This window comes from Hyla sarda, chromosome 3 (genome assembly GCF_029499605.1).
Source record: "Hyla sarda isolate aHylSar1 chromosome 3, aHylSar1.hap1, whole genome shotgun sequence".
NCBI lineage: Eukaryota > Metazoa > Chordata > Amphibia > Anura > Hylidae > Hyla > Hyla sarda.
In genome coordinates this window covers 347,322,465-347,350,089 of record NC_079191.1, presented here as the reverse complement: position 1 = coordinate 347,350,089, position 27,625 = coordinate 347,322,465, and the positions used below count along the sequence as shown (strand labels likewise).

At 41.0% G+C, this 27,625-nt stretch overlaps 1 protein-coding gene and 1 pseudogene across 1 annotated transcript in view; both read right to left on the bottom strand.

Annotated features, from left to right (window-relative positions):
• The window catches only part of TMEM178A (transmembrane protein 178A), a 127,253-nt gene extending 99,905 nt beyond the window's left edge, over window positions 1-27,348 (bottom strand). Inside the window, exon 1 of the mRNA XM_056567513.1 lies at window positions 26,438-27,348. Within this exon, the coding sequence (XP_056423488.1) occupies window positions 26,438-26,858 (421 nt within the window). The 5' untranslated portion in view covers window positions 26,859-27,348. The remainder of the gene's footprint in view (window positions 1-26,437) is intronic.
• On the bottom strand, window positions 100-259 carry LOC130363491 (U2 spliceosomal RNA; annotated as a pseudogene).
• Window positions 27,349-27,625: the final 277 nt, after the last annotated feature.

The window sequence follows — 27,625 nt, the reverse complement described above, 5'->3', positions numbered from 1 at the left end:
TCCTCCCAGTGAGTTTCGGCACCTCGGGATCACCACTCGCCGAGGCACAAAAGTACCTCGGCTCTAGACCCTCTCAGCCTCATGGCGAGACCCGGAGGGAACAGGTTACATCGGGGCAGCCATTGAGCTGATTCCTCAGAACCAGCCCCGGAAAGCCCTGGTACACCTGCATCCTCCATGCAGCACCCATCCCCACCAGCATGAAAACTGATAAGAACAGATACTACACTTGATCTTAGCCAAAAGGCCGAGAAGCGATGGGCACCTGCCCCCTCAGCAGTGAAGAGCAGGATGTGCTGGCTTGAGTGGGAGAGGCCTGTCGACGTTGATTAAAGGGGTAATGTTTCTCCTTGAAGAGAACACCAAAATGGTGCGTGAAGACCTATAAGCCTGGGGACATGTCTGGCTTGGTATACATTTTTTGTCAGTTTCTAAAACTCCAGAGTTGGAGTAAAACACTGATGTTAAGAGAAAGTTACCTGGAAAGCTGGTGTGATTGAGCTGCTTTGCATATCCTCTCTTCCCAGAATTCCCAGTGGAGTGATAATGGCCTATAAATCTCCACACACCGTAATTCCACTTATGAGAATATAGGGCACAGACTAGCATTTAGACTGATTCCAGAGGAAATTATAACGCCACACTCTACTATGTTTCATAAAATAATGCTGCACCCTTGAGATATACAGTATAACTATTGAAGAACAACCAACACTTTTGTAGCGGTGTTTGAAATAAGTTAGGTGGTCTGTTGTCTAGATATTTGCCACTTTCTGATGTAAAGATTGTTGGAGCCAGCATTTTGGTTTTTCATCTCTGACTTCCTAAAGCCATAACTTTATTTTCCCATCCACACCGTCATTTGACTGCTTGTTTTGTGAAACAAGCTGTACATTTTATTGGTATTTTTCAATTTACCATTCAATGTATTTAACATATAAATTTTTTAATAGAGTAAAATAAAACAAATGCGATTCTGATAATTGATTTATACATCTTGTTTTTCCAGACTTTGCCATATGGTATCAATTACATGTTTACTTTATTCTTCAGGTTAGTACGATTGCGACAATTCCAAATTTAGGCTATGTTCACACACGTAACAATATCAACCAAAAAAAACAAAATATTTTTTTCTTTGTTATACCATATTCCTTTGCTTTTTTATGTTTTAATTCTTAAAAAAAAAAAAAAAAAAGAAGAATATATATATATATATATATATATATACATACATTGCTGTGAAGGCTTGTTTAAAGAGTACCTGTCATGACCTTGTTAAATTTTATAATCCTCCCAGTTCACTGCCCCCATCATGATAATCCACTCACTGCCTTTATTTTTATTATTTGTTAGTTTTTTACCTTGATATTGCTCTGTATTTTCTGCTCAGTCTCAGAGACTGGGAAGGGTGTTACCCAGCAGGCTGTGATATAATCCGAAGCTATACAGGGGAGAACTTCCTCCCACACTCTGCTACACACAGCCTACAGCAGTTCAATGTGTGAGGTGAGCTATGATTGGATTAGGCTGCACCCCCCCCCCCCCCCCCTCAGCATTACCTGCTTTTGGACTTCTGCCAGGCCAGCAGGAGTCCAAAGTCTGTGCTAAAGATGTGGGGGAAATGTGCTGTGGACAAGTAGGGAGACACCCAGTGGCAGCTTTTTTAAACACAAATAAAATATGGAAAATGTAATGTTTTTTTTTTTTTTTTTTTTTTTTTAAACAAAGTTCATTAGAAAGATTTTTTTATTTACCATATGGAGTACAATAGCAAAAATTAGTTTTAATGAGAGTGCCTAGTTTTAGAGAACCTGAACATGTAATTTTTTGTACAATACATGGCAATAATTTATATTATAGTGTCTTGAACTGTAACCACTATACATAAATGTCTTGCCAGGGGACCTCACTAGGCATCTAGCCGGCACTCAACGATCATATCAGAGGGCGGCCAATCATCTGACAGAGCACACCCTCCTCTAACTACATTGATGCCATGGTCATTATTGACTGTAGCATCTAGGAGGATAAATAGGGGATTAAATGACCTTGAACAAAGCAATCTCCAACCCTGCAGCTGTGGGCGAGTACATTTACAACAAATGTTGGTGATGAGTTGATGTATGGCGTTCAAATAAATGAAACCACACCCTTTTACATAAGCTACACTGAATTAAAAAGGCTACTCCAGTTTTGCTGAAACTCTCTCCTTTAGTATAACCCTGTGATGGGCTCCCCCAGGTTCACTTCTCTTATACGATACATTTTCAGTACTCTGCACTATACAACAGTGTTTTACATATTTTAGCCTTTCAGTTGTTATGAAACTCATACTCCTATCATGGTAGGTTAAACTGGAAATCCAAAGGTTGAAGACTATTAAAATATATGTGTTACACCTACATTATATACTGAACCCATAACAATAGAAAATGGCACTCCACATAAATAAAAAAATGAAGATTTGAATACTTTATTTGCCCATCAAGTGTCAGCAACGTTTTAACTCAAGCATGGAGTCTTTTTCAAGTGTCGTTTTCTGTTCTTTTATTTTTGGATTTCCTCAGACCGTCAGTCAGGTTTTTGAAAACTGAGCACCCACTGGATTACAAGTCCCAGCACTGCGCTTCTCGGCCTTCTCTATTTGTACATATACAAAGTTTACACATTAATATATTACAAGACTGGATACAGGGCAAGATAATACTCCCCAGGTGTAGGGAATTAATGCAAAAGGTCATAGTATAGTTTGACTGCTCTATGCATAGTGACAGTTATTTATAATTATACATGTTTTACAATTTTACATACTTGACATGTTTAGAAAAAAACAGCATTCTCCATCAGCCAAAACGGTAGAAAAAAGGTTAGTTCCAATGTGTTTCGACCTGTCTATTGGCCTTAATCATGATCCATGATTAAGGCCAATAGACAGGCCGAAAGGCGTTGGAACTAACTTTTTACCTGCACTGCTGTTATGATCAAGTTTTTATGATATGAATAAAGAAGTACTTATTTTTTACTGTATTGGCTGCTGGATAATGCTGTTTTTTCTGGATTGTCGGCTTACCCAAGCCAGCAGAGTGGCTCTCAGAGCTCCGTGCGCCTATACAGGTATGATAGGAAGAGGGCTGGCGATACACACACCTGCCAGTGTGGATGACTTGTTCCGTTTTAATATACTTGACATGTTTGCTGACTGAATCAGACACTTTCACCTGCAATTTGTATACTTTTCCTTTCAAAGGACCACCCACATAAAAAATGTGCAGTTTTGGATGGTTGAGTCAGAGTTTTATATAGAGAGAGAGAGAGAGAGAGAGAGAGAGAGAGAGAGAGAGCAGGAAAGCAGCACTCCAGGATAAAAAGGTGCACAGGTGCCTACTGTGTCAGGTCCAGGTTGGGGACCCCTCCAAGATACAGAAAAATAGAATAAGCAATGGCACACCAAGTGTCAGCAAAAAAAAGGTGATTTATTAAAAAAAACGTGTTAGGCAACGTTTCAGCTGGCTCACCCAGCCATTTTCAAGCCTTGAGGCTTGAAAATGGCTGGGTGAGCCAGCTGAAATGTTGCCTAACACGTTTTTTTGAATAAATCACCTTTTTTTTGCTGACACTTGGTGTGCCACTGTTTATTATATATATATATACATATATATATATATATATATATATATATATATATATATATATTTATATATATATAGTAAGAACCCAAAGGGTTAATCTGCACTGAGGTCTTTTGTTGTTCTGGTTACTGTGGAAACGCCCTGTTCACTGATGGTCAGATGACCTTGTTGGTCTGCTCTCACACCCTGCCTGCGAAAGAGCTCATACTCCTAGCTAGTGTTTGTGTTGAATCTTGTACTTCTGGCATATTTGACCCATTGGCTCCGCTCTCTGACTCCTCTCCTGTTTCTGCAATTTGGCTTTTCTGTTATATCTTGGTACTGACTCGGCGTGTGGACTGTGGCTTATTGTGTGTGTATGTTTAGTTATTATTTCTGTTAGTGTGTGTGTGTTTCCATACAGTGTCCCGACCTCCGCCTGTATTATAGTTTATTTTGTTGACATTTGACTCCCTGCACTTATTCGGGCAGGGACTATCACCGTGGTTGTGGACCCGTCACCTAGGGCAGGTACTCAAGTAGGCGTGATATAAATATATATATATATATATATATATATATATATATACAGATTTGTTGTTAGCAATAGACAGTGTCCAAATAAATGATTCATAGGACATAAAAATATGGTTGGCAGTTTCCCAGGCAACTGACAGATAAATACTTAGAAACATATAAAAAGTCTTGTTCATGTTATTAGAGAAGTAGGGTATTTCTATTTCCTAAAATTGGCTTTCCGGCCCCTTTGAAAAGCTAAAAGCAGCTGAGGAGGGGAATTTTTAATTCTTTATTTTATGTTACACACCTTAAACAATCAAACTGAAGCCACAAGCAAGCATCAGAATAACGTCTTAACAGAACCACAGTGCTACTCCTAACAAGAAAAAAAACGGCTACACCTATCCCTCTCTATGCTGACTTATTTCCACTCCACGTTTATGTTCATGTCCCTCCCCTCCCCACCTACCCCCGACCTTATCTCACCCTCTAAATTCTAACCTATTTCCCTCCCCCTCCTCTATCCCACCCCCCACCCCAATCCATTCCCTCCATCTAACCACGTCAAATATTCTGATGTCATTTCATAATGTTTTCACTCATACCATGTTTTAGTGAACACCTCCTCTGCGTCACTATTAAACAGCCTCAGATCTTCAAGATACATAACTTTTTTCACTCTTGCAATCCAGAAAGAAACTGAAGGGGTTGATCTTGCTAATGATCTTATATACCTTCCCCCAGAATTCGGCAATAAGTTCACACTGACACAGCAAATGCAGGTAAGTGCCCACTGCTTTACCACATCGCCAGCTTAATGCTTAATTATTTCCTTTCATTTCGTATTTCCCTCTAGGGACTCTGTACCAACGAGATATAATCTTATAATTAGCTACTTGGGCATGTGTACTAACAACAGAACTATGTGCTATTTTAAAGATCTTGGACCATTCTTCAAAAGAAAGCTGTAGATCTAAATCCCTTTCCCATGTTTTAGTAAAAGTAGGAAGGGTTCCAGCCCCCCCCCCTCCTCCCGCTGAGATCCGCTGTCAAGTATGGGCAGGGAAGGAGTGCTCTCTAAGCTCACCCGCGCCCCTGTCCCTGCCTACTTTTCCACCTATCCTAAATGATAGGCCGGAAACTGGTCGACAACCCCTTCCTAAATAAGTGAGGGGAGTCAAATGCCAACACAATAAAATACAATCCTGTCAGTTGTCAGGAGCAACAAGGAAACAAGCAACAAAGAAAACTAACCATACAGACATAAAGTCAATGTCAGTCAAACCGAGTCTAGCCAGGAGGGGGAAGAGATGCCGAATTGCTATAACCAAAGAGAAGTCAGATAAGAAGCCAAAAGTCAAGTTGCCGGGTATACAAGAAAATAAGGGATTGCTAGCTACTCGGGTAATGACCGCTTTCACAGGCATCTTCCCAGAGACTGATGCCTGGTAATATCGGGAGATGCACATGTAGTCAATCAGTAGCTAGCCACTCAGACAGCAGGGCGTAACCCGGCAACCTAGCAAACAACACCTTGTCATCACCGGTAAACCCTGCTGGTGCTGACAGTATCCCCCCTTTTAAGAGGGGCCACCGGACCCTTAAAACTGGGTCTAGGTTTGTCTGTGTGAGAATTGTGGAATTTCTTAATTAAAGTGGCCGCATGGACAGAAGAGTCCGGAACCCACGATCTCTCCTCCGGACCATAACCTTTCCAATGAACTAAGTACTGGACAGAATCCTGTACCCGTCTGCTATCCAATATTCTAGCGACCTCATACTCAAGTTCTCCGTCAATCTCAACCGGAGGAGGCTGACTCGGCACTGGAGACATAACATAACGTTTTAACAAGGAGCAATGGAACACATTATGAATCTTAAAAGAAGATGGCCATTTTAATCTGTAACTCACAGGATTAATAACTTCAATTACCTCATAAGGTCCAATGAACCTAGATGCCAGTTTCTTAGACGGAACCTTGAGACGAAGATTTTTTGTAGATAACCACACTTTATCACCAACTTTAAATTTTATGGCACAAGTATGTCTCTTGTCGGCCGATTTCTTTGTAGTACTTGGGCGTTTTCCAGCTTCTTCTGAACCTGAGCCCAAACTGTGCACAGTTTACTCATAGTGGTGTTGACCTCAGGGTTATCACTATCAGTATAGGTACAGGAAGAAAACTGTGGATTAAATCCATAAACACAAAAGAATGGTGACATGCCAGTAGAAGAATGTTCTTGATTATTCAAGGCAAACTCAGCTAGAGACAGAAAGGACAGCCAATCATTCTGCCTGTCTGCCACATAACATCTCAAGTATTGTTCCACACTTTGATTCAATCTTTCAGTTTGACCGTTAGATTGCGGATGAAAAGCGGAGGAAAAAGATGACTGAACACCTAATTGTTTACAAAAAGCTTGCCAAAATTTAGAAACAAATTGTACTCCTCGATCTGATACAATATTTTCTGGTAATCCATGGTACCTAACAACATGCCTTATAAATAAGTCAGCAAGAATCTTAGCTGAAGGAAGATTTTTCAAAGGAATAAGATGACACTGTTTGCAAAACCTATCCACCACCACCCATAAAAAAGTTTTCCCCTCAGATGGTGGCAGATCTGTCATAAAATCCATAGAAATATGAGTCCAGGGTCTCTTAGGAATAGATAATGGACACAGCTCCCTGCAGGACGAATCCGAGGAGTCTTAGCTAGGGCACACACATCACAAGAAGCAACAAAAGCTTTCACATCCCTGTTCAGGGTTGACCACTAAAATTTACTTTGAAGCAATCTCCTTGTACCATGGATACCAGGATGACCTGCTAACAATGAGATTCCTCGATTATACGGAGGCGAAACTGACTAGGTACAAAGATTTTGCCTCTAGGAGTCTATTGAGGGTCCAAACCTTGATTACTCAAAATTTCAGATGTTAAATCGGCAGATACTGCAGAGATAACCACACCTTCTGGAAGAATAGTCTCAGGATTAGAGTCTATAGGCTGAGAAGCGCTGAAACTTCGAGACAAGGCATCGGCCTTGACGTTCTTAGTACCCGGTCGAAAAGTAATAACAAAATCTAACCGAGTAAAGAACAAGGCCGGGCTTGACGAGGATTGGGACGTTTGGCAGATTCCAGAAAAGTAAAATTTTCATGGTCAGTAATCACCGTCAAAAAAGATGGAGGACTCAGACCTTGTATTGATTATCGAGGTCTGAACAAGATCACAGTCAAAAATCAATACCCATTACCTCTGATTCCAGACTTGTTCAATCAATTGCAGGGGGCGTGTTGGTTTACTAAACTGGACCTTTGAGGGGCTTATAATTTGATCAGAATAAAAGAGGGAAAACTGCTTTCAATACCCCTGAGGGTCATTTGAGTATCTGGTAATGCCCTTTGTTCTCAGTAATGCACCGGCTGTGTTTCAAAATTTGGTCAACGATATCTTTCGTGAATTTATGGGTAAATTTCTCGTAGTGTATCTTGATGATATTCTAATTTTTATTATTTCAATAGCACAGTCATAATCTCGGTGTGGGGGCAAAGCAGAGGAGGCCTCCTCAGAAAAAACGTCACAAAAATCTGAAATAAATTTGGGTAGAATACTTTTACCCACACCGAGAGTAGTAAGAGAGACGGTAATGCATTTGTTAGAACACTCAGGTCCCCACTTGATAAGTTCACCTGAACAGGGTTATGATTTCTTAACCAGGGTAAACCCAAAATCACATTTACAGACAAATTTTTAAGAACAAAAAAGGTGATTTTTTTCAAAATGCATAGAACCGACCAATAATCCCACTTCGGGAGTAGAAAAACTGACACAACCTCCTGACAAGGGTGAATTATCCACTCCAGAAATGAGAATCGGGTTCTCCAACCGTTTCAAAGGTAAATTTAGAGACTTAATAAATCTTAGATCTACAAAATTAGCAGCAGAACCAGAATCAACAAAAGCTTTACCAAATATTTTTCTTTTTTGAAAACATATTTGCACTGGTAAGAACATTTTTGAAGATAATTTCGAAGGTACCTGTGCGCCTAAATGACCTCCCTGATTGTCATTTAGGCGCTGACGTCTCCCGGCTACTGGCGTTTGGCGCAATTCTGGACCTGAAGCCCCTTCTCTCCACCAGTCTTTCTTCCGAAAGGGAAATTTTCCCCCCAGCAGAGAAAATCCTATCTGCATGGGTTCCTCGGAAGAGACATGAGAGACAGGAGAAGAACAAAACATGGAGGAAGGAGAGTGAGGAACAGAATTAAAAGTCCGCTCTCGATCTCTTTCTTTCATACGTCTGTCAAGTCGTATAGCTAATGTCATGGCTTGTTCTAATGAGTCAGGTGATGGATAATTTACTAAAACATCCTTAATAGCGTCAGATAATCCTAGTCTGAACTGACACCTAATGGCTGGATCATTCCCGAAGCCGTGCACCACTTCCGAAAATTTGCACAGTACTCCTCTGCTGTACTCTTTCCCTGCTTAAGATTGACTAGCTGCGATTCTGCAAAGGCTGCACGGTCTGGCTCATCATAAAGAAGGCCCAAAGCAGAAAAGAAAGCATTCACTGAACTTAATTCAGGAGCTGAGGGAGGTAAGGAGAAAGCCCACTCTTGATATAAGTCCTAGGCCGGTAAATGGTCAACAATCCCTTCCTAAATAAGTGAGGGGAGTCAAATGTCAACACAATAAAATACAATCCTGTCAGTTGTCAGGAGCAACAGGGAAACAAGCAACTAACAAAGACAAACTAAACATACACACATAAAGTCAATGTCAGTTAAACTGAGTCTAGCCAGGAGGGGGAAGAGATGCCGAATCGCTATAACCAAAGAGAAGTCAGATAAGAGGCCAAAAGTCAAGTTTCCGGCTGTACAAGAAAATAAGGAATTGCTAGCTACTCGGGTAATGACCGCTTTCACAAGCATCTTCCCAGAGACTGATGCCTTGTAATATAGGGAGATGCACATGTGGTCAATCAGTAGCTGGCCACTCAGACAGCAGGGCGTAACCCGGCAACCTAGCAAACAACACCTTGTCAGCACCTGTTAACCCTGCTGGTGCTGACATCCACAATGTAAATATACATGAGAAAACATGTTTCATTGGCTCGGTTGCTAGGCACATAGCCTCATAACTGGTGATGTCGGTCGTGTACCATTCTGGCGGTGGTATAGAAGCCATATAATGTTTTAGCTGCAAAACCCTCCTAGCCCCCAAGGGGATCGGCGAGGTAATGTCTGCTACTTTTTACCAAGAACTAACTGAGGGGTAATTTCTCAGGTGTCTGTCTCTAAATAAACCGTATTCAATCCATTTTTTTTAAACACTGGATCCTCCAGGCTTGGGTGGAAAGCAGGGTTGCCTGTAATAGTGGTTAATTGTGAATTATGGGGGAAGAGATATTTACACACTTTATCACAGAGCATCAAAGTCGGACTGACTGTTGGATGGTTCGTGAGGTCTGCCCATTTCCTCCCTTTACATAACAGAAGAGAATTTAACATTAATTTAGATTCTCCCTTTTCCACCAAGACCCATGGTTTAACATTTGCACACTTACACCATTCTATCACCCGAGCCAAATATACTGCTGTGTAAGAGCCCCTGAAATCTGATAGGCCTATTACCCCCCTATCCTTGGGCAAGCACATTGTCTTTATTAATTCTGGCTTTCTTTGCAGCCCATACAAATTCATGTTGTATCTTGGCTATCTTCCTAGAGAAAACTGTGGGGAGTTTAATTGGAAGCCACTGGAAATAATGCATTATTTTCGATAAAATCATCATCTTGTATACCGCACAACGACCGAACCACGAAAAAATATTTGGTGGCCAGTTCTGACACTGTTGGCGTACAGACACAATCAAGGGAGGGGAATTTAGATTATATAAGTCCTTCCTGTCTACCCCATGCAGTTTGATGGCTTGTTTGGCCCAGCTAAAATTGAAGGACCTCTGCAGGAGGGCTACAGTTTCCTTTGTTAATGATATATTCAGAGCTACTGACTTGCCACAATTAATTTTAAAAATAGACAAACAAGTGTATCTTTCAAATTCACTCATCAACGAAGGGAGGGTGACTAGGGGTTTTGTGATGAAGAATACCAAATCATCTGCATATGCAGCAACCTTATGTACTATCCCCTGAACTGATATTCCCTCCAAATCTCTGTTCACCAAGATTCTGCATAAGAAATACTCCAGAACCAGGATGAAGATCAAGGGGAAAGGGGGCACCCCTGCCTAGTTCCGTTCCGAATCGGTAACTCCTCATCATTTACCTGGATTCTCGCAGTGGGGTATCTATATAGCTCTAGTACCCCAGGTATCTCAGTGTTTCCTCCATATAAACCCAGTTCACCCGGTCAAAAGTCTTCTCTGCATCTGTAGACAGTATCATTGCAGGAATCTTTCTAGACCGGGTGAACTGGATCAGATCTATGGCTCTAATGGTGTTGTCTTTAGCCTCTCCGTTTACCATAAAACCACTTTGATCTATGTGAGTAATTTCCCCCATCACAGCAGACAGTCTACGGGCCAGGATTTTTTAGAACAATTTAAAATCCACATTTAATAACGAGATTGGCCTGTAACTTGCACACTGGGCACTGTCCTTCTCCTCTTTTGGAATAACCACAATGATTGCTCTACTAGTATCCCTAGGAAGAGGAGTCCCATGACAAATCGCATTAAATGCCTTTAAGAAATAAGGGGACACGATCTCTCTTAATGATTTATAATAAACTAGCGAAAAACCATCTGGTCCTGGAGCTTTTCTATCCGAAGTTGTCGTTATTGCGAGATCTAACTCCTCAGCCGTTATCTCCTTTTCCAGTAACTCAGTATCTGAGATATAAGCTTTGACCCTTTCTCTAAAATTCTTACTTAAAATTGCCGGGTTAGGTTTATCAGTAATATATAGGTCTTTAAAAAAAAAGTTTTAAAGGTTGCAGCTATCTCAGAGGGGCGAAATGCCATACCCCCATCTCCTATTGACTCCCATTGACTTTAAAAGGGGCTAAAGTTCTGAAAGCTGCTTGTTACACCTAAGTACATTGAGTAGGGACTCCTGTCTTTGACAGGAATCCCTGCTCTTGAACTGATTCACTCAAAATAAATCATAGAAAATTGGATTCAGGCAAATGTATAAACAGTAAGTGATGGCTGCAGACAGCAGGAATATTATGGTTTTATCATACATTAATCTGTCAAAACGTTAAAATCCCTTGCCAAATATTTGATAGGTCTGTAAAAATGTATTGGTTTTGCTGTTAAATCCATAAATTCATGTTCACACGTATGTTTTTTGTGTCAGATGTTTAAATATAGTTGACTAATTTCCCATCAATCCAATCTTATTACCAAAACGTGTACCTCAATGGTTCCCTGTGTATGTGTGATTGCCAATGCCTACGTTCACATTTCCATGACATTCGGTAATTTATTCACACTAAGCAGACAGTATATTAAAAATTCTACATGAACAAGATTCTGTTATTATGTTGCTGTATTTATAATGTTAACATCTGGATTGAAGCACCAGAATAAAAGTATAAAAACCTAGTCAGGGAGCACAGGCAAATTACATTTTGATGAATTCTTTTCACTGTAATGTGAATTTTCAAAACTACTGTATTATGTTTCTTTTAGGTGCTCTATTGGATTGAATGTATACAGTTTAAAAGCATTACTATAGTGAGTAAAGCTTTGAACTCAATGTAAGAGAACCAAATGATTGCAAACTTATGTCAGCAAAGTAATCTTTCAGATGTTAGAATTACGCTGGGTACGGGCATAAAACATAATTTGATTCAGTTTCTACAGAAAAAACCAATACAATATACAAATACTATAAACCTAATTCTATACAATTTAAAATCATTGTTACTGCCTGCATATGTTATAGCTATAGTGAATGAAATATAAGCATGCAAAAGAAATACAAGGACATATTCAAACAGGCTTAAAGTATCTCTTATTGACTTCAGTGGAAAATTTTCAAAAAAGCATGAGGTTTTCAAAAAATAGCAATTGAAAAAAAAGTGACATGTCCCTTTTCAGAGAGGTTTCACTTGGAAGCTCACATTGAAATCAATGAGGAGCATGAAAAAAAACACACCTGAAAAACACACCTGAAAAACGTAACGATTTAAGGTCGCAGGGTCGAAAATGTACACCCTGTGCCCGCTTCTGTTCTAGGAAGTGTGCCTAGGAGATGAGTGCACTTCAGCAGCCGAGACCCATGGCTAATTCCTGACATCACCAATTGGGCCAATGTCCAGGATTACACCTAAGATGCTGCGATCAAAGTTGATTGCAGTATCTAAAAAGTTCGAAAATTAGCTTGCTGGTAGCTCAGGGTTGCTGATCAGGACCACCGTGGTAAAATAGCAGGGTCCTGATCAGCTCAAAGAACGGGTGGAGGTCTCTTACCTTACTCTGCCCGGTCCAATCGGCGCTCCAACACTGAAGGCAGCCTCAGCAGCCTGAAGTAATGGAGCGCCAATAACACTTGTCAATGCTTTTCTAAGGCACAGCATTGTTCAGTGTATGCAGTTAACCCCTTAACGAACAAGGACGTATATTTACGCCCTTGGCCGGCATCCGCGATATAACGCGGGGTCACGCGGTGACCCCGCGTCATATCGGGTCGGTCCCAGCATGTATCTGTATCACGAAAGTGAAAGCTGCCCGGTTGCTCAGTGGGGCTGTGAAAATGCGGTGTCCCGATCAGCTGGGACACGAGCGGAGGTCCTCTTACCATCCTCCGGCGTGTCCCTTTGGCGATTGATTGCTTCAAGCCTGAGATGCAGGCTTGAGCAATCGACCGCTGATAACACTGATCATTGCAAAGCTATGGCTTTGCAGTGAACAGGGTAAAGATCAGTGTGTGCAGTGTTATAGCCCCCTATGGGAGCTATAACATTGCAAAAAAAAAAGTGTAAAAAAAAAAGTTAATAGTTTGAATAACCCCCCTTTTCCCATGAAAAAAAAACATGTAAATAAAAATAAATATAAACATATGTGGTATCTCCACGTGTGTAAATGTCCAAACTATAAAAATATATAATTAATTAAACCGCACGGTCAATGGCATATGCGCAAATAAATCCAAAGTCCAAAATAATGTATTTTTGGTCACTTTTTATATCATTAAAAAATGAATAAAAAGCGATTAAAAAGTCTGATCAATACAAAAATGGTACCGATAAAATCTTCAGACCACGGCACAAAAAATGAGCCCTCATACCGCCCCATAAGCTGTAAAATAAAAAAGTTATAGTGGTCAGAAGATGACAATTTTAAACATAAAATTTTCTGCATGTAGTTATGATTTTTTACAGAAGTCCGACAAAATCAAACCTATATGAGTAGGGTATCATTTTAATCGTATGGACCTACAGAATAGAGATAAGGTGTAATTTTTTATGAAAATGTACTGCGTAGAAACAGAAGCCCCCAAAAGTTACAAAATTTAGTTTTTTCTTCAGTTTCGTCGCACAATTATTATTTTTTCCGTTTCACCGTAGATTTTTGGGTAAAATGACTGATGTCACTGCAAATAGAATTGGTGGCGCAAAAAATAAGCCATTATATGGATTTTTTGGTGCAAAATTGAAAGGGTTATGATTTTTAAAAGGTGAGGAGGAAAAAACAGAACAAAACCTGTGGTCCTTAAGGGGTTAAAAGATTGCATGTAATATTCCTCTATGGGGACTAGAAAACAGTAATAAGATGTTAAAAAATAACATTAATAAACGTGAATAAGCCTCTTTGCTAATAAATGTCTGAACCACCCCACTTTTCCCATTTTTCAAAAAATTATGAAAATAAAAAAAAATACATATGCAGTATTGCTGCATGCAGAAATGTCCAAATTATTCATATATAATCTTAATGAAGCTGTACAGTCAATGGTGAAAACGTAAAAAAAAAAAAAAAAAAATACAGTTACAGAAAAAGTGCAGATTTGCTGATTTTGGTCACTTCATATACTGAAAAAAAAAAAAGTGATCAAACAGTTCCATCAAAACAAAAATGGCACCCATAAAAAGGAGCTCTGTATTTGAATTTTTTTAATAGGGGGTCAGCAAGGGCAATTTTAAGCATACTAAGTTTTGGTACAAAAAGTTATATTTTTTTTAAAAAGCCGTAAAATAGACCAAAACCTATATAAATTGGGAATTGTAGTGATCATATGGACCTACAGAATATAATTTGCAAACTGGTTATGTTTTTTTTTTTTTTTTTTTTTTTTTTTTTTTTACCGTAAATTGAGTGTCAACATTACAAACTACAATTGTAATTGATTCATGGCTATTAGAAGGTGAGAAGGAAAAAAGCTCAAGTGCAAAACCAAAAGAAATCACTGTGTCCATAAGGAGTTAAAGGGGTACTCCGGTGTAAAACATTTTTTTAAATCAACTGGCTCTAGAAAGTTTAAACAGATTTGTAAATTACTTCTATTAAAAAATCTTAATCCTTCCAGTACTTATCAGCTGCTGTATACTCCAGAGGACGTTCTTTTCTTTTTTTCATTTCTTTTCTGCCTGACCACAGTGCTCTCTGCTGACACCCCTGTCCATGTTAGGAACTGTCCAGAGCAGGATAGGTTTGCTATGGGGATTTTCTCCTGCTCTGGACAGTTCTTTATATGGACAGAGGTGTCAGCAGAGAGCACTGTGGTCAGACAGAAAAAAAATCTAAAAGAAAAGAACTTCTGTCAGATACAGCAGCTGATAAGTACTAGAAGGATTAAGATTTTTTTTTAATAGAATTTACAAATCTGTAATCAGCTTGCTTCTTTCATTTTAAACATGGCCTCGCAAAATGAAAGAAGGGATCTGATTGGTTAATATGGGCAACTGGGCAACTATTCCTTTGCACAGGTCTTGATAAATCTCCCCCATATTGCTTATCTGCACCTTTCTCCAGATCATAGGAGGAGATTTACCAAAATCTGTGCTGAAAAGTTGAACGGTTGCCCATAGCAACCAACTAGATTGCTTCTTTTAATTTTAAAAACACCTTTCCTTTTTAAAAAGGAAAGGAGCGATCTGATTGGGTACCTGGCTATTGGTATCTCTGCTCATTAGCCCCTAGATCTCTGTTTTGCCTGTTCACACTTACAATGAGAATAAGAATTAAATTAACTTATCCAGAGGATAGAGGATAAGTATCAGATCGTAGGAAGTCCCATCAGTCACACTTTGTTTTAAATGTAGCGGTAACTGGTGCGTCCGCGCCATTGCTCTATTCATTATTTATGAAGCTGCCAGGTGCTCAGCAACGTCATAGACAATTAATGGGGCACTGCTGGGCATGAGTGAATTGCCCTTTTGTTCAAACCAAAGGAGCCAGGGCTCCATTATGGATATCCCAGGGGGTCCCAGAGGTTGGATCCCCAGTGATTTAACATTTATCCAATATCATGTGGACAGGGGATAAGTTAAAGGGGTTATCCAGGAAAAAAAAACTTTTTTTCATATATCAACTGGCTCCAGAAAGTTTAACAGATTTGTAAATTACTTCTATTAAAAAATCTTAATCCTTTCAGTACTTATGAGCTTCTGAAGTTAAGGCTGTTCTTTTCTGTCTAAGTGCTCTCTGTTGACACGTGTCTCGGGAACCACCCAGTTTAGGAGCAAATCCCCATAGCAAACCTCTTCTACACTGGGCGGTTTCCGAGACACATGTCATCAGAGAGCACTTAGACAGAAAAGAACAACCTTAACTTTAGAATCTCATAATTACTGAAAGGATTAAGATTTTTTAATGGAAGTCATTTACAAATGCTGGGCATTGTAGTTTTGCAACATCTGGAGGTCCACAGTTTAAAGGAGAACTCCAGAACATAAAAATTGTCCCCCATACTGCCGGCAGTAAAAAAATAAAGATGTACATACCTTCCTCCGCTCCCCCAGGGCCTCCGGTAACCGGCTCCGCTCTCCGCCACGATCCACTTCCTGGTTGCCGGTGGTCAGATGAGTCATACTGTACTCAGCCAATCACCAGCCGCAGTGAAGTCCCAAGTCCCGACGATAGGCTGAGCGGCAGTGTGACGTTTTCGGCCCTGGCCGCAGGTGCCGGTGTAGTGAAGAATTTTGTTTCCTGAAGCGTTTTCACACTGCCGCTCAGCCTATCGCCGGCCGAGTCTGACATCGCTGCGGCTGGTGATTGGCTGAGTGCAGTATGACTCATCCCACCACCGGCAACCAGGAAGTGGATCGCGGCGGAGACCGGAGCCGGTTACCGGAGGCCCCGGGGGAGCGGAGGAAGGTATGTACATCTTTATTTTTTTACTGTCGGTAGTATGGGACACAATTTTTATATTCCGGAGTTCCCCTTTAAAGACCACTACTATATAAGATACATTAATATGATTTTATCCTCTTCTGCTCCCTTCAAATTTTTTTATTTTATTTTTTATATGATACTTCAACAGAATTTGTCATGAAGATGAACAAAACAGTCAAGCAGGGATCACAGATTTTTATTTTGCAGTTCCCAGTAGAAGTTGGAGGGTATATATTATCAGTAGTTATTTTAATTGGTAGTTTTTTTTTTATAGCATTTTATCTTTCTGTGAGCCAGCAATTTATAAAATCCTAAGTGCTGCCAAGCTAAAAGAAATATGTTGTAAAATAGAGAAAAATGCAGGCTAGAATATGTAAACCACATGATGGAGCTTATGTGCCTACTAATAGGATGGTTGGTGCCTTGTGGATTATTCATCTCCTCTATTTCTGGGACCGTACAACTATGTCTGCTAGTCAGTTCATCCCCTCATTATCCAGGTGAATGGAGATCTATTTATGATACCTGTAGCTGAAGAACAAAAAGACTATCTATTCCTGGTTCCAGAAGGGTAGGTAATCTTATGTAAACCTGTTTTGGTCTCATATGAACAAATCTGCCATAATATGTTACAGTTTCCATTACTGTATTGCCTCGATACTTAAAGGGGTACTCTCGTGGAAAACGTATTTATTTTTATTTTTTTTAAATCAACTGGTGCCAGAAAGTTAAACAGATTTGTAAATTACTTCTATTAAAAAAACGTAATCCTTCCAGTACTTATTAGCTGCTGAATACTACAGAGGAAATTATTTTCTTTTTGCAACACAGTGCTCTCTGCTGACATCATGAAAACAGTGCTCTCTGCTGACATCTCTGTCCATTTTAGGAACTGTCCTCTGATGGATCCTCCCCATGTAAGAAATGTCATGACTATTTAACGCTATGTTATAAATGTCTTTTTTTGTTTATGTTTTGAAAACTCAATAAAAAGATTGTGAAACAGAGCAGCATATGTTTGCTATGGGGATTTTCTTAAAATGGACAGAGATGTCAGCAGAGAGCACTGTGGTCATGATGTCAGCAGAGAGCTCTGTGTTCCAAAAAGAAAACCATTTCATCTGTAGTATTCAGCAGCTAATAAGTACTTGAAGGATTAAGATTTTTTACTTGAAGTAATTTACAAATCTTTTTACCTTTCTGGCACCAGTTGATTAAAAAAAAAAAGTTTTCCACGGGAGTACCCCTTTAAGGTGTCATAAAAAATGGCCTACTGTTTAAATATAGTTTTTATGTTTAAAGAAAACGGTCATTCTGTTCACCCACACTAAACACAATACATTGGGTTATAGTGTGGGTGAACAGGAGACCGAGGTCACTGACTAATGTACATACCTTAGGTCCAGAGATAAGTACCACCAAATATTTGCTTCTATCTTGAGGTGCTACCTCATCACCTCAGGACGGGGGAGCCGCCATTTACATTGGCTCACAGGAAATTTACAAGAGTTCCAGGACCTCTTCTTATATGGAGATTTCACTATTTGAACTACTTGAAAACCTGCTGCATTGCCCAGAACATCGGACTGGCTAGGACTCCTTGGAGGAGATCAACCATCTAGAGGGTGCATTGCAGTGATTATAAAGAAAATTTTCGGACGGATCCGAAAAAAGGAGCGAATGATTGACGGTGTGTCAAGTACCTGGATGGCGTGGTAAAGACGAACTCGTTCGAAGGCTAGCCGGACTGAGGGGGGTTTAAGGACGAAAAAAACCCTCTCGCCGAAGTAAGTAGAGTTGTGCCTTTAACGTAGGAAATTGGCTGCATATGAATATCGATCCTGTCCGCTCTCCTATATTTGTGTTTTTTTGCTTCTTCATTATATTATTCGGAGTGGCGAGTCACTTGCCGAGGAGGATTGATGCGGAGAAAGGACTGATATGAGAGATCACTGGTTGTATCTACGGCCTTTCTAAAGTGTGTAAGTGGTTCCAGTAACCACTCACCAAGTGTAAGTGTGAACTTTATTCATTTAAAAGTGTTGCCAACTGAAGGATCAGTACACCGCTCCCAAAAAAGTTTTTTCTTGTACTACTCTCTGCGCTGTTCTGTACAGGAAACTTTTCAGCAGTCTCCTTAATATCATCTCATACAGGATTACAGAGAAAGTTGACAACAGGAAATAGATAAGATGGGATCAGGCCATTTACAATAGGTGATGGTCACATCTCCCCTCTCCTCCTTTCCCTGCACAGTGACCTCGGCACAAGTCACAGAGCATGCCTAGAAAACTCTACCTTAGTCAGTGTAACCCCCATCTATAGTTTCCTATGGCCATGTAGCTAAACAGAGCAGAGCAGAAGCTCAGACAATATGTCTGCCCCATATTTAATTATTTAATTAATGAATAAACAATGAAAAATTTACAATCAGAAAATTGTAAAAAATTTTAACAAATGAACATGGTTCAGTATCTTTTGTATCCCAGAAAAAATTGTGTAAATGGTTCAATAAGTCTCCTCTACTAATCTCTGTCAGCTTTGGTCTATCCCAGGACACTAATTCTCAAGCTGTCTTACCAATTCACATGTTATCCCTCTTTGCACAATATATATATATATATATATATATATATATATATATGCACAATTAGTGGCCAAGAAGCAATGTTATAAACCTCATTTGACCCCTGTCCCCCTGACCAATTTAGCACTTTCATTAAAGGGGTACTCCGCCCCTAGACATCTAGACCCCGCAATCTCGGCTGCTGCACTTCAGACATCCGGTGCACAGAGCGAACTTTGCTCCATGCAAGATGACTGGCGATGCAGGGCGCAGGCTTGTCACATCACGCTCACAGCCCGCTTGTGACATCACGGCCATGCCCCCTCAATGCAAGTCTGTGGGAGGGGGTGTGGCCATGATGTCATGAGCGGTGCGCGGCTGTGACATCACAAGCCTCCGGCGCTCCAGCGCCTTAACTGATGCTCTATAAGAACGCCGGTGCAACAGGGATGTCGCGGGGGTCCCTAGCGGCGGGACCCCCACGGTTAGACATCTTATCCCCTATCCTTTGGATGGGGATAAGATGTCTAGGGTTGGTGTACCCCTTTAACTTTAATTCCAGTAAATAGGAATACATAGGAAATACTTTGACACCAACTACTGGTAACCATAGATATTGCACCTATTACATCTATAAACAGTGTGGCCACCAATAAAGGAAGCCACTAATATCTTCAAAGACAGAGCCATCGGAACATGCACAACAATGGAACTGAATGGAGAGCACTCCGCAGCATGAATAGATACTTAGCTTTACAAACATTTTAAAATGTGCAATTAATAAGGGGTTATGATGGTAAGACCCTGAGCGCCACAATAACATAGGGGTCTACAGTACTCTACTGGGCAATGTTTTCCTTTAGACCTATATGAAAGCTGTAGACAGTATAATGCCAATTAATACTGTTCGAGGGAAGCTGAAAAGAGCCAGAAGGCTACAGCACTGTTTGTCATTGGTCAGCCAGGGCCAAAAAAAGCAATAATACTCATTCTCTGGCCTACAATATAAAACCTTTGTGTCTAATACTGTTACAGCATCCATTATGATATGGACAGCACTGATGCTGTAAGCATAGTGCAAGCAACTCCACTAACATTGATAGGGCCTGTACAAACACTGCGTTACAAATGATATGTGCAGAATTCCCTACCAGCATACAATCTATATAGGCTCTTTATGTAGACTAATATACTACCACTAAAAAAAAGCAGAGATGTGTGAGAATGGGTAGGCATGGATTCGATCTCAAACATATTTTCTGTGTATATTAAGCCATTTAAAAGACTTTTTGTATGTGTATTAAAATAAATATATACTCTGCTTCCAAAAAAAGAGTCTGTTTGCTATCCTCCAGTTAGAAAATGAATACAACACCATGCCAAGTTGCAAACTGCTGACAATATTTATGCAGTTTCAGCATTTTTGGAGGGCATTAAGCAATTATGTTGATACATCCCATATACATCTGTTCAGCAAGCACATCAAATTAGAGCGCCAAAAAGCTGTCTATGGATAACAGTATGACAGATAATAAAACTAAACATTCAGATACTGAAGCTTCTGGGAACCGGTCTATAAAATGTACTATGTACTCTTACACTCTATATTATAACTAGTTGATTTATTTTTTCCATTAGGATTATTAAATGTATTTCATAGTCCATGTCACATTTTATATGTGTCATGTAGAAAATAGGTTAACGTATGACTGCTTGTTTTGACATTATAGCAACCTCTAGAACTGCTGAATACTTATTCCAGAGGAGCTTTTTGTATATATATATACCGTGTTTCTCCAAAAATAAGACCGGGTCTTATATTAATTTTAGTCACAAAAAACACTCTAGGGCTTATTTTCAGGGTAGGGCTTATTTGTTTATGGTATATACCTTGAACAACATGGGGGGCTGTAGCAGTGTGGAGGATGCCACCCCCCCCCCAATCTTCCACACTGCTACAGCCCCCCATCCTCCTACAGCCCCCCATCCTCCACACTCCTGCAGCCCCCCATCCTCCACACTCCTGCAGCCCCCCATCCTCCAAAGTCCTACGGCCCCCCATCCTCCCCTTCCCCCATCGTCCTCCACACTCCTACTGTGCCCCCCCCCCCTCTGCCATAATAAACTAGGGTACACATTCCATCCCCCCGGCTCAATTACGGTAACTTGCCGCGGGACCAGCCAAGGGGGGGGTGCTGTGGATAGTGGTCTACGGGCATTACTGGCAGCCGCGGTCCGGATCTGGACCGCAGTCTGCCAGTTGATTACCCCTGGCCTAGGTCTTATTTTTGGGGTAGGGCTTATATTGCAGCCCACCCTGATAATCCTGCTAGGGCTTACTTTCGGGGCAGGGTTTATTTTCAGGGAAACAGGGTGTATATATATATATATATATATATATATATATATACATACCCGTATTTTTCGCCATATAGGACGCTCCGGCATATAAGACACACCCCATTTTAAAGGAGGAAAATCTAGAATACAATGTAAAGTATAGGACAGTGATCTTCAATCAGCGGACCTCCAGATGTTGCAAAACTACAACTCCCAGCATGCCTGGACAGACGTTGGCTGTCCGGGCATACCAGGAATTGTAGTTTTGCAACATCTGAAGGTCCGCAGGTTGAAGACCACTGGTATAGGAGGTAATACTCACGTGTCCCCGCCGTTCCGGATCCGTCACCACTCGTCACCGCTACCCTGGATGTCACCATCCATCACTGTCGCCGCATCCCCGGGGTGTCCCCGTCGCTCCGCAATGTCTCTGCTGCCCGGTATCCTCGCTCTCTGTCGCCGCCATCACGTCGCTACGCACGCCGCTCCTATTGGATGACAGGATGGCGTGCGAAATGACATGATGACGACGGAGAGTGCCGGCCATTCAGGGGATCCCGGCAAGGAGCAGACACCGAGGAGGCAGGTAAGGTCCCTCCTGCTCCTGGTGCAGCCAGGTTAGTGTCACTTTCGCTTCAGAGGCGGCAGTCAGCTTTCGGTGATTGGTGATTAGCCGCGGGTCCCGGCTGTTGATGGCCGCAGGGACCGCCGCAATAGGACAGGGTTTTAATGTGTATTCGCAGGATAAGACACACCAACTGTTCCCCCCCCCCAGCTTTGGGGAACAAAAAGTGCGTCTTATACGGCGAAAAATACGGTATATGTATATATATATATATGTATAGCAACAGAAGAATGCAGCAGCACACTGCCAGCACAAGGATATAGGTGCAACATGAATATGCAGTTAAAACATGGAGAGCTATACAGCTATGGTGTAATAGATGCAAATGTGAAACTATGAAATAGTGAGGCACTTAGCTCGCAAATTTGTCTCCGCCGGCGGTCAAATAGCTTGGACCGTCCCACCGCGATAAGGTAGCCTCCTGGGACGGACCCTACACTGTGAATATGCCTCTGTGTGAACAGTTCAGTAAGCATGGCAGGATCTGGAACATCCAAGCCACCTTATATACACACCTGATAGAGGTGGGTGGGGTGCAAGGCCAACATGGAGGTAGCCACTCCCCCGTATGTGCAATACAGACAAAGAATAAGTCAGCCAGCACTTTAGTTGATACCAAACTATTATATGGACCTGGCCTACAGGTGCACGCTACTAGGCTAGATATACAGCAACAGAAGAATGCAGCAGCACACTGCCAGCACAAGGATATAGGTGCAACATGAATATGCAGTTAAAACATGGAGAGCTATACAGCTATGGTGTAATAGATGCAAATGTGAAACTATGAAATAGTGAGGCACTTAGCTCGCAAATTTGTCTCCGCCGGCGGTCAAATAGCTTGGACCGTCCCACCGCGATAAGGTAGCCTCCTGGGACGGACCCTACACTGTGAATATGCCTCTGTGTGAACAGTTCAGTAAGCATGGCAGGATGTTCCAGATCCTGCCATGCTTACTGAACTGTTCACACAGAGGCATATTCACAGTGTAGGGTCCGTCCCAGGAGGCTACCTTATCGCGGTGGGACGGTCCAAGCTATTTGACCGCCGGCGGAGACAAATTTGCGAGCTAAGTGCCTCACTATTTCATAGTTTCACATTTGCATCTATTACACCATAGCTGTATAGCTCTCCATGTTTTAACTGCATATTCATGTTGCACCTATATCCTTGTGCTGGCAGTGTGCTGCTGCATTCTTCTGTTGCTGTATATCTAGCCTAGTAGCGTGCACCTGTAGGCCAGGTCCATATAATAGTTTGGTATCAACTAAAGTGCTGGCTGACTTATTCTTTGTCTGTATTGCACATACGGGGGAGTGGCTACCTCCATGTTGGCCTTGCACCCCACCCACCTCTATCAGGTGTGTATATAAGGTGGCTTGGATGTTCCAGATCCTGCCATGCTTACTGAACTGTTCACACAGAGGCATATTCACAGTGTAGGGTCCGTCCCAGGAGGCTACCTTATCGCGGAGGGACGGTCCAAGCTATTTGACCGCCGGCGGAGACAAATTTGCGAGCTAAGTGCCTCACTATTTCATAGTTTCACATTTGCATCTATTACACCATAGCTGTATAGCTCTCCATGTTTTAACTGCATATTCATGTTGCACCTATATCCTTGTGCTGGCAGTGTGCTGCTGCATTCTTCTGTTGCTGTATATCTAGCCTAGTAGCGTGCACCTGTAGGCCAGGTCCATATAATAGTTTGGTATCAACTAAAGTGCTGGCTGACTTATTCTTTGTCTATATATATATATATATATATATATATATATATATATATATATATAAGAGATGGTGGCTGCTGTGGGCTTCTTATATGAAAATACAGAATTGTACACTCATTTATGTAACATTACATAGGTGTCAGCTAAGGTTACCACTGGAAAAGGGGTTAAAGAGCTATGAATGTAATTATTGTGACTTATACTATTCGTTACATACATTAACCATGGGTAAATTAGATTGATGTGACACGGTTGAGGTATAATTCTGTAAAGAGGTTTATAGGTCAATTGTTGCCTTGCAAAGCATCCATTTTTAGCAACCTTACTCCATGAATTGTTTCAGAGATAATTGCTGGAATTTAAGCACATTTACTAACAAACAAGTGCCATTCATCTTCCTGCTGGACCCGAAGAAATACATGCCTTGGTTTCCTCCAGTTTATTTCAATTCTCATAATGATCTGCTCTATTTCCTAAGGGTGCCAGCTGCAGTTTACAGTAGCGTGCAGCGCATAGTCCATTAACTCATGTTCTAGGGTGTCAAAGATGCATTCTGTGTGAATACACTTACAATGAGTATTTATTGGCATCAACACTTTCTAGGCACCAGCATTACATAAATTGCAGATGGCTGGGAAATAAATCTATGATGTGTAGCTAGGCAACAATTATACATCCCAATCTGTTAGGTTTGATTGGTTTTAGGATCCTAATTATAACAATCGAACAGTCATGTGTTATAAGTTATGAAATATATCTAGTCATTTATCTCTTATATAAATAGGACACACACATAGTAATCATGGCTTATAACCCTTTTATCTCTATCTAGATTTATCCTGTTATGACAATGGGAATCCATCGTTTACTTTACAAATAATAACTACCAGCAGTCAAGATATAGTCATTCAAATAGTGGCCCAATATAGTTTGCATGAGAATAATTTTTTTTATGTATAAAAAAGGAAGAAAAGCCAAATAAAACAGACATTGAAATCATCAACCTATTTGCATATTAGCATTAGCATTAGTAAACAATACATTTACATATTAGCATTAGCATTAGTAAATAAACAACCTACTTACATATTAGCATTAGTAAATAAACAGTCCAGGGCTAGCTTTAGTGGTCTTACGTATTAAATATGAAATATGCCATGTAATTTACACTTAAACACTTGATAAAGCAGGTAATGGCTTCCATAATTGTAAATGACCCTACTATAAAGAAGCCATGGGCTAGAAATCTAAAATATATAAACAAATGTAGCTATTAGAAAGGGGGGGAAAAAAGTAGAGTCATATATGATACACTTTTACAAGTAAGCAGCTTTCATTTAACCCCTTCCTGTATTTTCATGATAAAAAAGAAAGCTATCACTTTCCCTACCTCTGCTGGATGAGTTTGTAGATAGCACAGAAAGCCAATTCTCCCCGTTACCTTTGGTTATATAAAGTCACAACATACAACAGTTGAACAATGTTTTCCTATATGCATATCAATAAACAAGAGTACAGCTTGGTTTATAAATACTGATTTCCAGTCTATGTAGGACACTCGTTTATCTAGATTGTTTATACAGATATTTGCTACAGTGGGAACCATTTTTTACAGAAATCACCAACCGAAATAAATGATGCTATTCCTCATGTTTTCTTTTGTGATATCACCATTGGCACTCTACAAAAATAACAAGAACCGTTATCCTCAGATAAATGGTCCAGCAAGAACACTGTCATTGTTTCCCCTAATTCCCGATACTGTTTGATTGTTGTGTGTATACACTCTTACACAATGCAGTAGACCAGTGTTTCCCAACCAGTGTGACTCCAGCTGTTGCAAAACTACAACTCCCAGCATGCCCGGACAGCCTTCGGCTGTCCGGGCATGCTGGGGGTTGTAGTTTTGCAACAGCTGGAGGCACACTGGTTGGGAAACACTTAAGTAGACTTTGATCTATCTAACAAATGATTTCTGTAACTGGGATTATAAAGAACATACAGAACAGGGGACCCATCCCCCTACTTCACAGCTACTTACTACACTACTTTTAATGCCTTTAAATTGTTTATTTAATTGTTTGTTTACTTTAAAGAGTACCTGTCACCAAACTAAACTTTTAAATATATTGTTCCTTATATAATTATAAGACACTTTGCTATTTACTTGCTGTTAAAATTGTCAACCTTTATATGTTTTAAATGTGATTGGAAAAAAAACAGCCACTAGGTGGTTCTGTTCTGTTCCCTGCACAAGTCAAATAGTTTGGTCTCCTCTCCAACTGGAAGGAGACCAAACTCAGGAAGTGAGTGCGGGGCATGGGGAGGCACAGTTCTCACAGGCTTCAGTGACGTCCGCCTGCTGGGGAACGCCCCCTTTCTCATGCAGGGAGCTTACACAATGTGAGCCAGGGGAAAGGTATGATCAGAAAGATTAAAGCTCAGAAATTTTTTTTAAGGGCAGGAGGGGTGTTAGGAGTAGTTAGGGAATATAATTTGCGTACGTTTCGGAAATATGGTTTGATGACAGATACTCTTTAAAGTAATACTTAAAAAACAAATAAAAACTATTGTGTGGTTATCATACTAATAAAAACAAACGTTCCACATGAAGACCCTCTCTGTATACAACTAACATACCAAGACAATACTGTGCACATGTTACCTAAAGCAAACCCCCCCCCCCCCCCCCCCCCCAGAAAGAGTATTCCACCTTATGTAACCATGCCCACCTTTCAGGATCAGATGGTCAATGTCCTTGTCGATTCCCATAATGTAGCATTTCCTCCACAGCCCAGAATAAGTAGAGAAGAGTGGGCGTCCACAGTCTGACTCCAGAACCCCCAGTCCCAACAGAGACCTCCAGTTTTCCAGCAGATCCTCTGGTTCTCTTACCCCACCAGCAGGAGCAGGTGACAGAAGACCCATCTTGCGGCTCCTTGAGGGGTCTCCACGAAAGGGCAGCTGATAGAGTGGCATGAGTCTGTTCTTCTGGTCTGTAGGGTCTGAGTTGCCCTGGCTCTCACAGATCTCCTTGTGTTTGCGGGTGTCCATCTCATACCAGTGGTCTGTAAATATAGCTGTCACCAGCAGAATGAGGGAGACAAGGCTCAGAGCCAGGCTAATAGCAGTGACCAAGCCCCGTGTCTCCATGTCTCTTTGTGCAGCAGCAACATCACACCAAGGCTACACTGGTTGGCATGATGCTTGGATTCTGGAAACACACTCCCTTCCTCTCACCACTCTTTGTGCCTTGGCAATCCTTAAGCCATCCCTTGTGTGATCTGCAACCTCCAAAACATGCTAGATGCCTCCTCTCCATATACTACAGCATCCTGTCATCTCACCTACTTATTCAGCTTCTAACTGAGCAAGGAAGATCTTCTGGGTTGTGCAGAACCTGGATTCAACTCAGCCTATTGTATGTGTTGCAGCCTCATAGCCTGCCCAGGAACAGACTGCAGGCAGCAGCTTTCTTACCCAGTCAAGCAGAGTATCTTCCCTCCTTCTCTCTCCCTCCTTCCCTACAACATTATTTCTTCCCTACATTGCCCCACCTTCCTCTCTGTCCATACTATACTTATTCTCTCTGTCCTACCATATCTCTCCCCCTCTCACCCCTGTCTCTATGCTGTCTTCTTCTATCTGTCTCTTCTCTCTGTCTCTTAATTTTATCTTTCTTGCATCCTCTGTACTGTCTTTTTAACTATGTGTCTCTCAGCTCTTTATCTCTCCCTCTGAGCTCTCTTCCTATCTCTTCAATGCAGCATGGCTACCAATCTCTAAATCAAGAGGTAGAGGGATATTTATACCTGCTAAGTGAATGAATAATGTACAGTCTAATCAATCACAATAATGATCTACTCCCCACAGCATGTGCCCTTCCCAGATCCAGCCAGGGTATGACAAGGTCATAAAAG